The following is a 16204-nucleotide window of genomic DNA, read 5'->3' as shown; positions in this document are numbered from 1 at the left end:
AAGGGAAAAAACTCAACGGAAGCAAATCACATCACAGCTCTAAGGAACAATGATCGAGTTTGGGGATTCAAAGTGCACCAGTGAGGAGGGGGGAGAGAAAGAGAGAGAGAGAGGAAGTGAGACAACAGGAGGAAATGGGGGCTGTGTCATTTCCCACAGGAATCCTCCTACAGCTTCTGCTGGAAAAAGATAAGGCTGCCCCGGGGGCCAGAAGAGGTAGACGCCACTCTGCAATTGTATTTAAATTGATAAGATCAGAGTCAGAGAGCTGGAACAAGGGTTATACGAGGTCTTTTGCTACCAGGTCCCTGGTTCGAAACTGGCATAATTAAGTATTCATGAGCACTTTTCTCTCCCTGGACAGAAAGGTCTGGAAAAGATTTCATGTCATCTCTGTGGCTTTCCTGTGACTGCACAATGTTTCCTTATGGTATTTCCGCCCTGCTCTGGTCGAACACCTCCGAAGAAGCAGCTTCAGCTTGTGTGCCTTGATGCCAGCCACCCTACCTAAGCCTCCAAATCTCTGCCATGTAATTCCCAAAGGCGCAATGTAACTCCCGGCCAAGTGCTAAACAAGGTAACAGGCTACGTCCCTTGTGGAAGGACATCGGGTCCCTTCTTTGACCCAACCTGAGACAACATCACCTAACCTTTTTGCAACTGCTGCTGTAGGGAGCCTGGGAAAGGAGCTTCTCTTTGTGGCTTTTCCCTGTCTGATGATCTGTCATTCGCAGCATTCAGAAAAGCATTGAAACAGTGAGAAAATAAGAAACCATCCATCAGTTTTCTCTCTCTCTTCCTAGATCTGCCTTCTTTTTTTTTTTTATGGATGGAAAACCTGCCCTCACCGCTCTCGTTGCAGAGCAGAGTTGAGGTGCAGTCAGAATGGTTACACCTGGCTCCTCTGTGGCCCCTGGTGCTTCCCGCTCAGAGCTGAGCCAAGACCTCTCCCCGCAGGTCACCCTGCTTACATAGCAAGAGGAAAGAAAGTGTCTATTTGTATGAGGTGAATCTCAAAAACGGCATCTTTTATTTTAACTTGCCTCCTTCCTTTCTGACAGTTTTGACCCAGTGACTTCCTTCTGTTTCTTGACACTTGAGGCCACTTCCAGACCCCCAGCAAAGGGCCCTCAGTACGGCGTGAAGGCCTGGTTACCTTCGGCACCTTGGGCAGTGCAGGTGCTTCCACGGGAGACAACGATTAGCATGCGCTCTTAAGCGGCAAAAAGTCCATACGGCAACTAAAGGAACCCAAGTTTTTGGCAGGTTTGTCTGACGATAGCTCTTAGAGGCAAAAGACATGTGTTACCTCTACACAGAAAAACTCTCTGTATAGGCTGTACCCAAGAGGTGCAAGGGGAGATGGTGGTAAGTCAGAGGGACATTGCTAGTTGACTTAAAGAACATTCAAGTCTGATCTTTAGTCACTTTAAACTTATTTGATTATTTGGATATTGTAGAAGGTGCTTGTAACTGCAAAAAGATCATAAGCAATAGAAATCTGTTGGGCTCATAACCCTGCAATCTTTGGGTGAGGAATCACTGCTTGTGATTTTTAGTTAAAAGAAATAAGATGGACTGAAAAACAAAGCTGACTTGAAAGCACCAGGCTGTTTGGCATTATGTTCACCTTTAGGCGAGAGCTCCCCGAATGGGCACTTACAGGGTGTCTGTGAGGCTGCAGGGCTGCCACTTCCACTCGATCTTTGGGTCAGGATTTCCGCTTACGGTGCACTGGATTTTGTGTTTGCTTCTTAATTCTACCCGCTCAATCTTATCGAAATCAGTTTCCTTTTCGTAGATCTTGGGTCTCTCTGAAGAAAAAACAATACAACATCAACAAAATAAACCCAAAAGAGCAAGTTTACATCCGTGGTTGTGGTCCTGCTTCTATCGGTTTTGAAACCCTTTGCTGTCACCACTAACAGTGATGATTTAGTGAGGCTGAAGTTGTAGGGCAATTACCGGCAATACTGCAAGTACACGCACACAGGAACACGGGCACCAGTTCGGATGGTTCAGAAAATGCATCAAGACACTGCCTCATTCATCCTAATTGCTTTCAAGTGCCATCGTGGACCTGCTACACTTCTAGAAATGGTGTGCCAAAACATCTATTGATTGGGGACTGCAGGATCAGGCTGTTAGTGTATGTACCGTGGACAAAATAGCATTCAACTTCTGATGTCACCTCCTGAGAGGAACTTCATCAAACAACTGCTGCTCTGCAGCGCTGTTATCATTGTGCACGGTTCTCCGCAGGGTCTGTCCTTTTGATCAAGCAAAGGAGTCCTTTTGATCTGAAAACTTTGCTTTCCTTTTCTGTTTACATGTAGCACACACTGGATGAGGGCGAGAAGAAGGCACGGAAGAAGTGGCAGGGAGAAACCCCTTGTAGAATAATGCCAAGACATCCTCGCCAGAGAAACAGCAAAACCATTAAAAATGTCACTGCGTTATTCGCATCTGGAGGGACCGCAAGATCACACCCTGGGGCTGGAAATCTCACAAGAGCCAACTTATGTGTGACACTTGCAGGGCTGCTTGTTGCCAGCAGGAAAGCAATGCTTTGTCCCATCTACTTCCAGCTCCCACGGGAACATGCGAAAATGAGAAATAATGTTAAAAAATCCCCAAAGTGAACTGAACTTTTCATAACCTCAGAGAGGGTGGGTTTGAGATTGGGGTGAAAGCACAGGCTCTTCCCTTGTGCAGACAGCTCTGCCCATCCCTGGCCATATCTCTTTGTCTACTTCTCATAACAGGAAATCAAACAGATTTATTGGTTGGGGTCCCTCTGTGGAACACCTCTGTGAGCTGCTTTATGCTGAGGGCTTTTGACAAGTTGGGAAGTGAATGCAGATTAGATTTCTATTTTTTGGGCTAACTTATTTTTTCTGCTGTCAAGGAGGCCCCAGATATATAAACAGGAGCTGCTGCCCACCTCATCAATCTTGTGCCCTTTCCCTCTTTTTTTTTTTTTCCTATTTTTTCCCCTCCCAGCCCGCTACTCTTGCAAGAGGACTGACCACTCTGATCCCATGTCTCGGCGGGATCCTCGCTTTCCATTTCTCATGGCTGCCAGGTCAGACTCTGAAAGAGCTTCTGACCTCATCGGTGCCTGGAAATACATCAGCATTTCCTTCTCCACCAGATGAAAGGAGCATTGACTGTAGCTGGTTCAGCCATATCCTAACTCCCATTCTATAGTAAAACATTCGCTGCTTTAGAGAACCTGGATTAGGTCCTGATTAGTATTTCACTTAAAGAAACACACCACAGAAACAACAAAGAAATGGCAGGATTTGTTTGGTTTTGCTGTTGCGTTCTGTTTTGTGGGTTTGATCCCCTTTGGTTGAGTTGTTCCCCACTCTGCCTGCAGGTGATGTCCTACCAGGCTCCAGAAATGAACTCCTCACTCCTTTAGCCTTGCAGACAGGGCGAGGGGTTGTCTTTTTGTGATGGAGAAGATGAAGAAGGGAGCGGGCAGGACAGTTTTTCAGACTCTCAAAAACACATCCTCATCTGTAAAGTGGAAGCAGGGCTTCCAGCCCCGTGTGACTGCTGCGTTATGCAATGTATCACTGAGCAAGTGTTCGGAGATCTGTGGGTGTACGGGCAATTCACAGGACAAATTATTGGCACTAATGTTGCATTTCCATGTAACTAGCATCTCATTTCCCACCACTAAATTATTTCTGATCATAAAAATAATTTTGCATAATTCCCCGGAGACAGAAGCACATTTTTCATGGTCTCAGACAGTTTTCTTTGCAGTCTCAAATCCTTTGTTCTGCATGTTTGGACTGAGCTCAAATGTGTAATTTTCACTCAGAAAAAACGGCTCAAGTTCTGTGTGAAAGGTTGCTCAAGTGTTATGTTTTCTGAGTTGAAAGAACAAAGCTTCACACACCTGGGGAGAGGGACAGTAAGCTTGTGTGTTTGTGTTTGTTTGAAAGAGTGTGGGGGACAAAGTAAGTTTGATTATGATCTTTGAAAATTTGATTTTTCTTGGTGAAATGATGAACACGTTGAATGTCATTTAAATTATCCTTCTAAAAAAGAAATAATAATTTTAACTTGATCTAATTAAAATAAGAACACACATGAGTGACAAATGAATTCCTAATTCCGCAATTACTTTACTGCATGGCACTATTAAATATTACTTGAAACCTAGAATGAGTCAAAATGATTCATCAATTGAAATAATTAGTATTTATGAGGTTTAAGCAATTATTTTCTTAAAACTTGAGGGGCTGGCTAAAAATGCCTCCCCGTCATTTCTTTCAGAGTGCGTTACAACGCAGTTAGCGTGGGGTAATAGGTAATTACGGGCATGGCACTCAGAAATTGAAACAATTTTTAAGTCTCTCTTTCTGTCTTGTTTCCCCTGCGTCGACTGAAATGGTGGTAGGTGTCATCCTGTAAGAGTCGTCCTATAAGTGTCACCCCCCCTTCCGTAGTTTTGAAAGCAGCCTCTTTGTGCTTTTAAGGCTGCTGGCATTGGCCCCAGCACGCCTCGGATTTGGGATGTAGGATGTGGTGGGGGATATTCCTCAACCGAAAACTCTCCCACCCTATGCACAGTGGGCACAGTGGCCATCTTACGTACTGTGCCCGTGAAGACAGCTGAAGGAAGCATTCTTGTTCACTTGGCTCACTTCTCAGCTAGATCCTATCTGCAGCAGTTGCCTCCATCAGTGCTTGAAACATTCGAGTCTGTTCAGTCACCTCTTCCATGCTAGCTACTGGCCGTTTGGGTTTAGTTGGGCAGTAACGAGGTAGTTGGCTCAGTGGGCAACTGCAGCAGTCTCGCCTGCAGAAAGGCTCTCTGCATTAGCATGATGAGGAGTTTTTAACCTAAAGCCAGTGATTATCTATTCTACACCTACTGGTGTATTTCTTAGATAATTCTCTTCCTCCTCCAAGCCCTGCTTTGCTTTCTCTTTCATGTTTGCTTACTAAGCAGCGTGGTGGCTTATGCACAAACTCCTGTGTATCTTTGCTCATGGGTAGGTGTGGGGAAAGGTTTGGGGTACAAATCCATCGGTAAGCACTGCCAGAATCCATGTATATTTCTGCTTGCACCCTGAACTATGCATCTAAAACACGGGTTTCATCAACCCAGATACATTTGCATGTGTATAGCTGTTCTTAAGCATGCAAAAAAAAAGCTGTTGGGAGTGGAGAGCTCTAGCAGGCTTTGGACTAATGGCACTACAACAGCTGTAAAGAAGCAAGCTGCCTCTGCACGGCACCCTGCAACACACCTTGCCTCACCCAGTAAGTGCAGCAGAGCCCTCCCTTCTCCTTGAAGCTCTGTGGCTGTGCCAACCTCCAGTGCCCTCTGCTACCCTCGCCTTGGGCTCACCGAACGCCTCCCTGTGGAGCCTTGCCCCGACCCAGCAGTCCTGTCTGCTATACTGGTGCTGAGCTGCAAGAGGAGAGCACTAAGTACACTCCACTCCCGACCTGAAGTATCCGTCGCCATTCCACTCTCCGCTTCCCACCCGTTCCCCAGAGATCTGCCTGCTTACTTCCAGCCTCTGCCTCCCATCCCTTGGCCGTTGCCCTCCCCATGCTGAGTTTCCTCAAGCAGAAGCCAAACAAACCTTAAAAGCTTTCTCGTCTCTGGCTGCTTTTGCAATGTGCAATGTTCAGATGGCTTTAAATATATTGAAATAAATGGGTTTTTGTCCTCTCTGGCTTAAAGTGTGATCGTATCCCCAGCCCTCTTTGCAGAGGCACGCTTGCTGGTGTGAGAGATGACCTGAATAACTAAAGACTTCGCTGCTACTGCATTGTGAAATGCAATCAAAAAGCAGTTCTGCTTACTGTAAGTTTCAAATTGATCAGCATTATGTAAATCTCACCTTACTTCCTTGTGTAATGGTTAGTCTGTGGCATTAGGAGCAAATAATACAGAAAAGGACTGGGACATTGGCTCCCTGGCATTGCCCCTTTTGCAGGAAACCCTTCTACCTCTAAATACATTGCAGATGTTGTTAGGGAGTTGCACACTTGTCACCCAGAGAAGCACCCAAATGTAGAGGGCAGCACACAGAAAGGCTTCCTATATTTGCAGAGAAACTTCGCCTTACTTTCGGTGACCTCTGACTGAAATGCTGTTTACACACCTTCCCCACTACCATCTAGACTGGGTTTCAAAAACATCTTTTCACATTGAGCACTTCATTAAAATACCATACAGTGGCCCAGTGAGGCATTTAGTCTCAACCTTATGTACTTTGCTGGACATGGGGCTTCATTAAAACTATTCACAGAGAGGCCACTCGTTCTCAATTTACTTTTTCTGTTTTCCAAAAGCAAAATTAATTTGCACTTCAGAATCTTTCATCTGATGTTTGTACGGTACTTAATGGAAACAGAGCCCTGCAAGTTGAGCCAGGTGAATGTTTTGTAATGTAGATCTGAAAGTCATTAATGCAAGTATGGACTGGTCAAGTGATATGGGGGAAAAGAGGATGAAATTCACCCCCTAAGTAAAAACACTTATTCTGTGTTCAGCTTGCAAGTGATCATTGTGGTTTTTTTCTTTTTTTTTTTCTTTTTTTGTTAAAAGGAAAGAAATAAAAATGATTTAAATTAAATGAGCGAAAATAACTTTTGTTTCAGGCTGAACAGAACACTGAATTTGACCCCAGCTGATTTTGTTTGGGTGGTTTGCTTTGCTTTGTTCTGTTTGCTTTTTGTTTTATCCTGCGCAGCACTACACACCAGGCTGCCGTGGAGCGGGTGCACAGCATTGTCCCCACGGTACCTCTGGGGAAGCAGATGCCAGGATGAATTGAGTGTCCAAAGTCTCTCCGTGAGTCAGTACCACGGCCAGGAATAGAAGCAGGCTCACCAGTTATCGGTCCCCTGCCTAATCTTTGGTGCCCACACCCTGCTGCTCCATTGTAAGCCACTCGCATAGGCTGGGAACGCCAGCGGGGTGGAAGCACATGGAAGAGAAACCGTTCAGCTGTATACTACATAAGCAAATAGTAAGAAGAATCAGAGTGCTTGACATACCCTACTGGGAATTTGGTGGTTAAATGACAGTGCAATTTGGTTTGGTTTTCCTAACCTCCTACAGTCACTTTTAGATACGTCCCTCTTGACCTTGTAGGAAGACAGCTGTCTCTGTTTCAGTTCTGTACCATCTTTCCCAGATCTGCCATTCATCCCTGTTGCAGCCAAGCTTTGGGAAAAAAGGGGGTTTTCTCTGGTCTCTCTCCTTCCTATTTTTTGTGGCTTAAACAGAGTTCAAAAGAAAATGTGTAGCAATGAACTGCTTAATTTTCAGTAGAGCAGACTGCTTTCTAGGATTTTTGTCTGTCCCCTTTGCCTGCTTTTCAAAGGAGAAAACCACCAGTTAATATACCTGCAGGCTTGGCTGAGAGACTGCATGGAAACCATGTGCTGCCACTTCCCAGCTTCCCCCCCCTCTGGATTTTAAGGGCTGTCAGGGAGATATCGCTGCTGCAAAGACGTGAGTTGAATGTTTCAGATTGTTCTGGCAAACTGCAGCAGGCCCCCACCTTCCTCTTCCTGAAATTGCTTTGGCTACTTCCAACAGAATGAAAGTAGCTCATCTGACTTTTTCATTAGGGGCTCTCCTGGGAGCGCGCAGAGGCTAAGGAGAGGCTGGGCTGTGGAGCTGCAAGTGCGCAGGGACCACGTGATGTCAGTGAGAAAATTCTTCCTAATTTGCTCATAATTAGTGTCTGTTTGTGCTGCTGCATTTTTTCTTTTCTTTCATGTATCTCCCAGAAAAAGTCAATTGTTTCTCCCTTGCCCGTGCCTGATAAATGGGACCAGCAGGACAGACCGAGCACCGCGTGATGATGTCTTTGCACTTGCTCTTCCCAGCTGAGCGTCCTCCCCACCCAACGCGCTGCCTGCAGCCAGTGCTGACCGTGCCCAGGAGGAAAGCAAAGCGATGGGCTGGGGGAGGAACACACTGAAATAACAGTTAGAAGGAGACTGGCTGTGTTTTATTTTGGGGTTTCTAGTTTGCTTGGCTGACCCAGAAGATGGAAAATCAGATTTTCTAGTTTGGCTTTTCCTGAATGGGTCCTCTTCCAAGGAGCTACTCTGGAGGTGGATATGATACACAAAGGACAACCAGTCCTGGCAGAATATCGAAGCATGAAGGCAAGGTGAAGGTAGAACGTTTTATTTAGCTCTGTTTCTTCTATCTGGCTCAGTCCTTTCACCTAATCATCAGTTGGGTTACGCTGATAATCCAAAGAAATCCATGTTTGTCGCAGCATAATGATGTCCAGTTTAGAGATTTCAGTGGCCTATCGTGCACAAAAGACCCCGTGAGTCTCCCTTCTGTCCTCAGCTGCCTTTAAGTGAGATCCACCACTCCAAGAGCTCTTTTTCTCTGAACTGGCACAGCCCAGATGCATTAAACTCATCTTGAGGATTCGTCTCCCTCTGCAGACTATTTCTGGATCTGGTTAAGGTGACAGGGTATTGTTCACGTGGATCACCACGTATTTATTGTGGAGATCACTGGGGACTCCTTTGATGTCAACTCATCCCTTGCAAGCTGAAGTAGGTCAGGCACAGAACTCCCTTTGCCTTTGATTTTAAACCAAATATGAAGAGCTGGCCTGACTACAGAACAGGGCAACGTATGCATCATTAAGTGCTCTGGAGCTAATTCTCCCTAGTAATGGACACCAAGGTACAGCTGTCACCTCGCTGCTGTGACAAGGAGCACGTGGCAATGCACATGTGAGTTCTCCACACAGTCCTTGACCAGGGGAGAAGGAATTCATATGGAGCCTGCAAATTACTGCTGCTCTTGGGTGAGCCTGTTACTAGCACTTAGTCCTGCACTTCTTGTGGATACAGTGCAAGAGCTTGGGGGATCAAGGCTCTACAAGGGAATGTAACTTTAACTGACTAGAGCAGCAGGAACCCAAAGCAACACTTGCTGGAGGAGTCTTGAGGGAGCACAGGAGAGAAACTTCGGGACAAAGGAGAAAGGCAAAGTGGTGAAGGAGATTATTCATCCCATTTTTTACAATTAACTTGTGCTTCTATACAACCCTCACTGACAACGTGGTGGTCAGAGCATGCTGACTGCTCCATAAAGGGCTCAGCAAGAACCTTGGTACATGCAGATGACTTGGGCAAGGGTGAGAATGAAGTGCAGCCTGCTTGCCCATAAATAGATTTGGGGATTTTTTGTTTATGTTTTGTTCTGAAACAGCTTTGTACTCCAGCCCGCAATAACTCTTTTCTCCCACGTTTCTCCTTCTTGGCTGACTCAGATGTGCAGCCACCAGCTGTTTGCTAGGATTGTTCCTTCTTCTTGCTCCCTCCCCTCCAAATTCTTTAGGACATTATTTTCTTGAAGCTTTTCTCAATAAGAATTTAACCAAACAAAACAAAAACACAGCAACCCGCCGCTTCTTGGACAGTGTTTGATGTGTAAATATGTAAAGAAGGAGAGTTTTGAAAACGCAGTCAGCTACCTCCTGGGGGCTTGAGTCCTACAATGAGCCAACACGACTCCACAAGGGAGATATGTGCTCCTGCAAGATTAAATTCCAGCTGCAATGGGAGCACGGGTGACCAGAGGCACAGCTAAGCCACTTCTTAAAGAGACATTTTTTGAATAGCAGCGTGATTCTCCTCCAGGCCAGGCAGCAAGTGCGCATCTTCACACACCTCCTTCCTGCATATTGTCAACCAGGTCCTCGCCCGAGGCCAGCATTGCTATCAGCTCCTACCCAGCAGCTCTGGGAGTTATTTGCACTTTTTGCTTTTTCTTGCCTTCAAGGAACTGCAACGATGGACATCTGTGCTCTCTGCAGATCCTCATCAGTTTTATGGCCATATCAAACATCGGGGGAAATAGCTCCTAATATTTTGCTCATTACTATGGAGTGAGCATCCAATGCACGCTTTCTGCCAGTTACTGCTGTGCTGGCTGCAGTTAAGCACATGGAAGGCAACTCCAAAGAAAGCCAGCAGCAGTGTGGGTCTTTTAACAGGTCAAGAGATGCACCGCGTATAAGCTCCTATCTTGCAGGGCTCAGCACATCATTTCTTATCTTGTTCTCATCTTGTTTAAAGGGGTCTCTTCTGCTGCTGTTATTACTGAATAAAATACACTGCAAAATTAATATAATGCAATTTGATGAGTAAGGGTCCTATGCTATTTGTATGTTGTTTGTGGATGACAATTCACAGCACTATTAGCTTTAAACTTCCTCTACACCTAGTTTGAATTGACAGTGATGGGTTTGTCACAGCACGCTGACTGCCAATTACACTGCCTGCGCTACTCAGGAAAATGAACGGTGTTTTATCCTGAAGAGACTCACAGGAGAGGGGGCTGTATGCTTGCTTATAATTTCTTCAATGCAGTGACCATTTGCAGGAAAAGAAGGCATTCAAATGACATTTAGCATTTAATTCAAAAGTCTATTTAAGTGATTTTCCATCTTCTTTTAATGTTATAGATCAGAATTCACTGTAGTTCCCAGATGCAACTCTGAGATTTAAAAGACTGGCCCTGGCTATTGGGGAATAATGCTGTTACTCGAAAAGAAATGTTACTCTCCAGTAATAGGAAGCTGCTTCATGGTTGTGTACTCAGCGTGAGGCTTATCAGGTGCTGCACTGCCACAGACACCACCTTTTAGACGTGATGCAAACCCGATGCTCCTATCACTGTGTTGACTTGCAAACCCAAGAGGATTTTTTCATGAAGTCTGTTAATCCCTGCGTTCAAATTCCAGCTTTGGTAATTGCAGACTGCCTGTGGTCTAAGCAGAGACATTTAATCACCCCTCTCAGCTCAGAGGTGGTTCTGTTTTGGTGGTGGGCAAAGTAATCACTGCATAAAATATCTATAAAGCATTTTGGCCTCCTTCTGCATGTCTAAGTGTCTGCTAAAGCTCCAAACACTTTGATCTATTCAGGTGTGGTACCAGGGTATCAGTCATGATGACTGGAGATGAAGTGTCAGGTTATTTCTGGAGAAGTTAAGGGAGAAATTCAAATCTGCATTCAATTTGGAGCTTCAGGTTGTTTTTTGCATATAAAGCAAATGATGCTCAGATCTGAAAAAGAGGCAGTCCCTTGACTCCAACCAAAAGCACAAGAAAAAAAGTCTGTTTTCTGCTGTTGGATAAGCTTCAAGAACAAAATTTTCCTTTTCTGATCTCTTCCCATATGCATCTGGACAAAATGACCCCGTCCTTGGGTTGAGTGCTTCAGGTATAGCATTCTGGGTTAGTGCTGCAGAGGACAGCCTGGCAAAAGCAAGAGAGCTTTCCTAGGAGTTTTGAGTCATTCCTGTTCACAGTCAAGGCAAATACCCGCCTTGTTTCCACTCATTTGCTTAAAAACAATGGCACTCTGGCAAATATTTTCCTTTGCACGCTCTCATTTATGGGGTGGCCTTGTTTTACCAGGAAAGAAGCACCTGCTGTTCATTCTTCCTGTGCTTCCCCATGCAGTGAGTGCCTTCTCCAGGCAGCAACATTCCTGCAGCTGCTGGACTTGGCCTACTCTTGAGAAAGGGTGTTTTGCAATGAAATAATTACTCCTGATTGAAGTCTTTGTTGGGCTGCTCTGAAATAAAGGCTAACAATGAGCACCATGCTAGGCATGCACCGTGTGTGCGAGACGGAATACCACATGCTTGTACATACAAGAAAGATGAAAGGCTTCTACTGTGGTTAATAGCATGGGATGGTTTAATCCTGAAATAGCATCTTGCTCACACAGACAAGGTCTGTTTGTTTTTATATGCCTATTTCTGGAAAGGCTACTCTTCAAACTAACATTCTCTTTTGCATGCAAACACTAATATTTACCTTGACAAGATAATTTATTATCATTCTTAATTTTCTCTTCCTTTGAACATTTCCGTTCTCTAACAAGACAGCAAAACCACTGTATGGATAAACAACCCCCAGTGAACAAATCACCGCAGTTTAACACATTCCTGCTCATCAGCTGAGCTGCAGTAGCTGACCGTAAACATGTTCATAGCTCTCTCCAGTCCCGATTCACACCTTAAAGTGATGTTTAAGGTGGTGCAAGGTACCGTATCTTAGCATTTTCAGTAGGCCAAGTGTGCCTAAGTAACAAGTTCTCCATTTGTCAGGCATTATTCCTTTGTGAAAGGTGAAATGAGAAAAACACAAATACTGGGAGCTACATAGTGCAACAGTACATAAGTAATTCAAAACAGGACAATTGAGAATATTTTTAGGTATAAAGAAGAGAAAGAGAAAATAATTCGCCATAGAAAAAAAACACAAACCTACATCAGTCTATCTATCTTTATCTATCTTTATCTATCTCACCGGCTGAGCAAACTCGGGAAATACAAAAGCAAGCAGAGCTGACCTCTGCTGAACTCCTGCTTGGCCTTGTGATTCAGTCTCTGTTCCCAAATTCAGTGGATGAAAAGAGGCAGTGGATGTGCAAAGAGACAATGTGGCTCTGTCTTCCATTATCCCAGCGAGGGAGATTAATAAATGTGATTCCAGTATCTATTTTCCCTCTCTATCCAGTAAAACAGCTTCAATGCACACAGTTTACGTCAGTTTTCTCTGGATCCCCCTGAAAACGAACCTGTCTCTCGAATGCTCCCAGCAGATAAATAACAACACATAAAATACAGACTTTGAAAGTATTTCTGTAGCAGGATGATGAAGAGACATGAAAGACAGGGTAGCTTATCTAGTTCCTTCCGCCAGCACATTTGGGACTTTTCCTATCCCAACAGGATGTTCTCCAGTGCTTTGCCCAAGCTAGTTTTTAATCTCAAGGGATAGAACTTCCACCACTTCTCTTGGGAAACTGTGCCCCCAGCTCCAAGACCTCACTATTAGATATCCTCCCAAACTCCTGTTACAAGTTTGTTCACTTTCAAGCCACCTCTGTTTCCCTCTGCAGAAGCACTGTCCCAACAAAAAGATGCTGCAGTCTCTTTCTGAGGTGCAATAGCTTAGTGGAAAGTGGCTTTAGATGACCTGGTTTTAGACTAACTCCTCATATCAGCTCTCTGTTCTGTTGCATCTATTTAGCATGGGGTGACATGAGATGGATCTTCAGTGGTTCCTAAATAAGATGGTAATCTATGTGCCACATTGTATGAGCTCTTATCAGCTAAACATGGGGACTTGTCACTTGTTCCTGCTGACTGGTAAAATAGGATTGCATGAAAAAAAGAGAAAGAACTCAACAGAAGTTACGATAAGCATCAAGGCCTTACCTGTCACAACCAGCTGCATGGTGAGGTTCTTATACAGGCCATATTTTGCATTGCTCAAGACGATGGTGTAGTTCCCGGCATGCTTTGGTCTCACATCTCTTATGCCCAGTCTGTATTTCAGTGGGTCAGGCTCATAGCAAGTATGGTTATCCTTGATCAGTTTGCCGTCTTTGTACCTGTTTTGAAAGTCTCATCAAAGCTCATCCTGTGTGCACATGCCCGTTAAGCCCTCAAAAAACTTAACTGGTACCCAAATTAGAGTGGATAAAGAGTCATCCTTCAGCAACAGCAAGGGAAACACAGGCCTGGAAGCACTGCTTGAATGGCCCAGCTATTGCTTTATCCTTCCTCACTAAAACTGAATAGCATCTGCAGTGCTGTGGGCTTCATCCAACAAACAGGAGAAAGAAATTTTAATGAACCTGAATTATCAGTGCTTTTGCATGCTCAGCTATAATCAGAAATACACATCTAGCTTCCCCCAGATTATGCTGGACTGCAAACAGCAGCTACATGTGCAACACTCAGTGCAGTAAATCATGGGCTAGCCAAAATCTGTGTCATCAGTTTTAAAACAAGATGGGAATTAATCACAGTTGGTTTTGGACATGTACATAAGATCCTTTACTGTTTCTGAAAAAGCTAATGTCTGTATCCTGGAGAGTTTACGGTTGTTAAGAAGGTCAGTGAAGAATTTACAGTCCTGAACCTTCTCTAACTACAAGTGGGATAGTTGAGCCTACGTGGCCTTCTCTTCACTGCTAACCCGACGTGCTCGTTTGGGTTATGAATACGAAGTAGGCCAGACTTTGCCACACACAGAGGTTTAGGTTTGGGGGAAGGAGAAGCTGGGGCACGTGTCCTACTGTCTTAGCATGCTGGAAACCTCCTTTGCAGTCGTTTAAACAACTGCACTGAGAGACCTCCAACATCAACAGCTGTAGCACACAGGGAAGGCAGCTCTGGTGGTCCCAGGCAGCCACCAAGCTGCTCCACGCTGAGCCCTGAGAACAAAGCCTTGGCACAGGAAAAGGGGATGGTCCTCGTTCAACTCCCAGGAAGGTTTCCATCTCCTAAAAACCAGCAGCAATTAAAAATATCTCCTGGCATGCTGAGTTCACTGATTTCACTGAATTTCAGAGAATTTCATGTTTCACTGCTAGAAGAATAGAGCAAACCCATCCCTGACCGGTAGCTTTTACTGAGTGCCAGGCCACCGAAGCAGCACTAGGCTGGCCAGGGAGAAGCACGCCCTGAAGGTGCTAGCTCACCCGGGCTGCCTTCCCTGCCAGGACACGCAAAGCCACAGCAGCTGTCATACTGTTAGAGGTGTACAAGGTGGGGTTGTAAAACACAGCACAGAACAAGTGGCAGGGTTGGGGACAAGCGATTTAAGGGCAACAAGAGGAATGAATGTCTGCTGGACTTGCTGACACGTTACCCTTGCTATTAACCTGATCCAACACACTCCAGGTGGAGCCTTCATGGTGCTCAGGAGGATTCATTGCGCTGTCTGAAAGGATCTGATATTGCTGGTGCTACCCAGTTGGAGTAAATTATTCAAGAGATACAGAGAAACAATTTCTCATGTTGATAATGTGCTCTGCAGCTTTCTAGTACACACTGCCTCTTTGCAGACTACCACTAATGCTGATAAACTGGCAGCCTTTCCCCTGTAGCTTTCTACTGGAATCTTCCAAACAATTCTGCATCCAGTGTAAATGACACCCCCCCCCCCCCCCATTTTTCCTATAGGAACCCTTTTTTTGTATGACAAAGGGGGAAAACTGATAAGACAAGGGGAAATGGCCTCAGGTTGCACCAGGGGAGGTTTAGGTTGGATATTAGGAGGAATTTCTTTACTGAAGGGGTTGTGCAGCATTGGAATAGGCTGCACAGGGAAGTGGTTGAGTCACCGTCCCTGGAGGTCTTCAAGGTACGTGTAGATGTAGAACTTAGTAGCATGGTTTAGTGACAGACTTTAGTACTAGGCTAAAGGTTGGACTAGATGATCTTAGAGGTCCTTTCCAACCTGAATGATTCCATGAGTCTATGAAAAAGAGTATGGGAAAGAGATATGGCTTGCCCAGCTTCAGAAAGCACTACCAAAAGGAGTTATATTTTGGCTGAACTGTGAGACGACAGCTGTGAGTACTCCCAAATCTCCTGTCTTTTATTTGTTAAATAAGGAACAGTGAAAATCTGTTCCAGACAGGAGACCAAAAGAAGGTTATGTTCTTCTGATTTTGCTCAGGATCGTGGTACTCACCAGGTAACAGTTGGGCGAGGAAAGGCGTCCACCTTTGCAGCTAGTTTCAGTGACTTGTGCCCTGATGTGATCTCATAGTAAGGCCCTTTCTTATGTGAAACCGTAATGAAGGGTTTGTCTTGAAAAAGAAAAAAAACAGAAAGACAAATAATGGCAGATCTATCTACCACAGTGTAGTGCTCACATCTTCGAATAGCGCCGTGTCTACCCTGGATTTTTTGCAATTACAGATCTGCAGCTTCTGCAGATCACCAAATGGAATGACAACCTGTTAGAGCAAGTTCCCAGCAAAGCTCTTCAAAGCCAGTGAATTCTATCTCCAAATGAAAGAGTTTATATTTAAAGCAGAGAATTGGCATCTGCCATAGCCCTGGAGCAGTGTGTAAAAATGCCTGGGGTATCTTCTCCCTGCGAATGCCAGCAGGCCAGGTTTTCCAGGGCATCCACAACCACGCTTGGTGCCAGCCTTTTCAAAGTAGTTCAGCTCCCAGTTAAGCCGTGTCCTCAGATATCTCAGTCTGGAACTCTCTGATGTATTTTTAAAACATAGTGCTGGATACTGACTCTTTCCTAGAATGATTCCAGATTATACATTATTGATGGTTGTTTTAACTAGTTGTCATTCTTCCTAATGCCATTCGCCTATCAGCAGATTTAATAACATGGCATTA

At 44.9% G+C, this 16204-nt stretch overlaps 2 protein-coding genes across 4 annotated transcripts in view; one reads left to right on the top strand and one right to left on the bottom strand.

Annotated features, from left to right (window-relative positions):
- The window catches only part of LOC308177135 (uncharacterized protein), a 302639-nt gene that overhangs the window by 157151 nt on the left and 129284 nt on the right, over nt 1–16204 (top strand). The window lies entirely within an intron of this gene.
- Nucleotides 1–16204, bottom strand: part of LOC308177116 (vascular endothelial growth factor receptor kdr-like) — a 137653-nt gene that overhangs the window by 59596 nt on the left and 61853 nt on the right. For all 3 annotated transcript variants that reach the window (XM_080553854.1, XM_080553856.1, XM_080553855.1), the window contains exons 8-10: nt 15534–15651; nt 13265–13440; nt 1664–1814 (exon numbers count right to left, since the gene is read on the bottom strand). In XM_080553854.1, coding sequence (XP_080409980.1) covers nt 1664–1814; nt 13265–13440; nt 15534–15651 — 445 coding nt within the window. The remainder of the gene's footprint in view (nt 1–1663; nt 1815–13264; nt 13441–15533; nt 15652–16204) is intronic.

The sequence above is a fragment of the Anser brachyrhynchus genome (genome assembly GCF_964034855.1).
Source record: "Anser brachyrhynchus genome assembly, chromosome: 13".
Taxonomy (NCBI): Eukaryota; Metazoa; Chordata; class Aves; order Anseriformes; family Anatidae; genus Anser; species Anser brachyrhynchus.
Note: the sequence above shows the minus strand (reverse complement) of the source record. Positions and strands in the feature narration are given on the sequence as shown.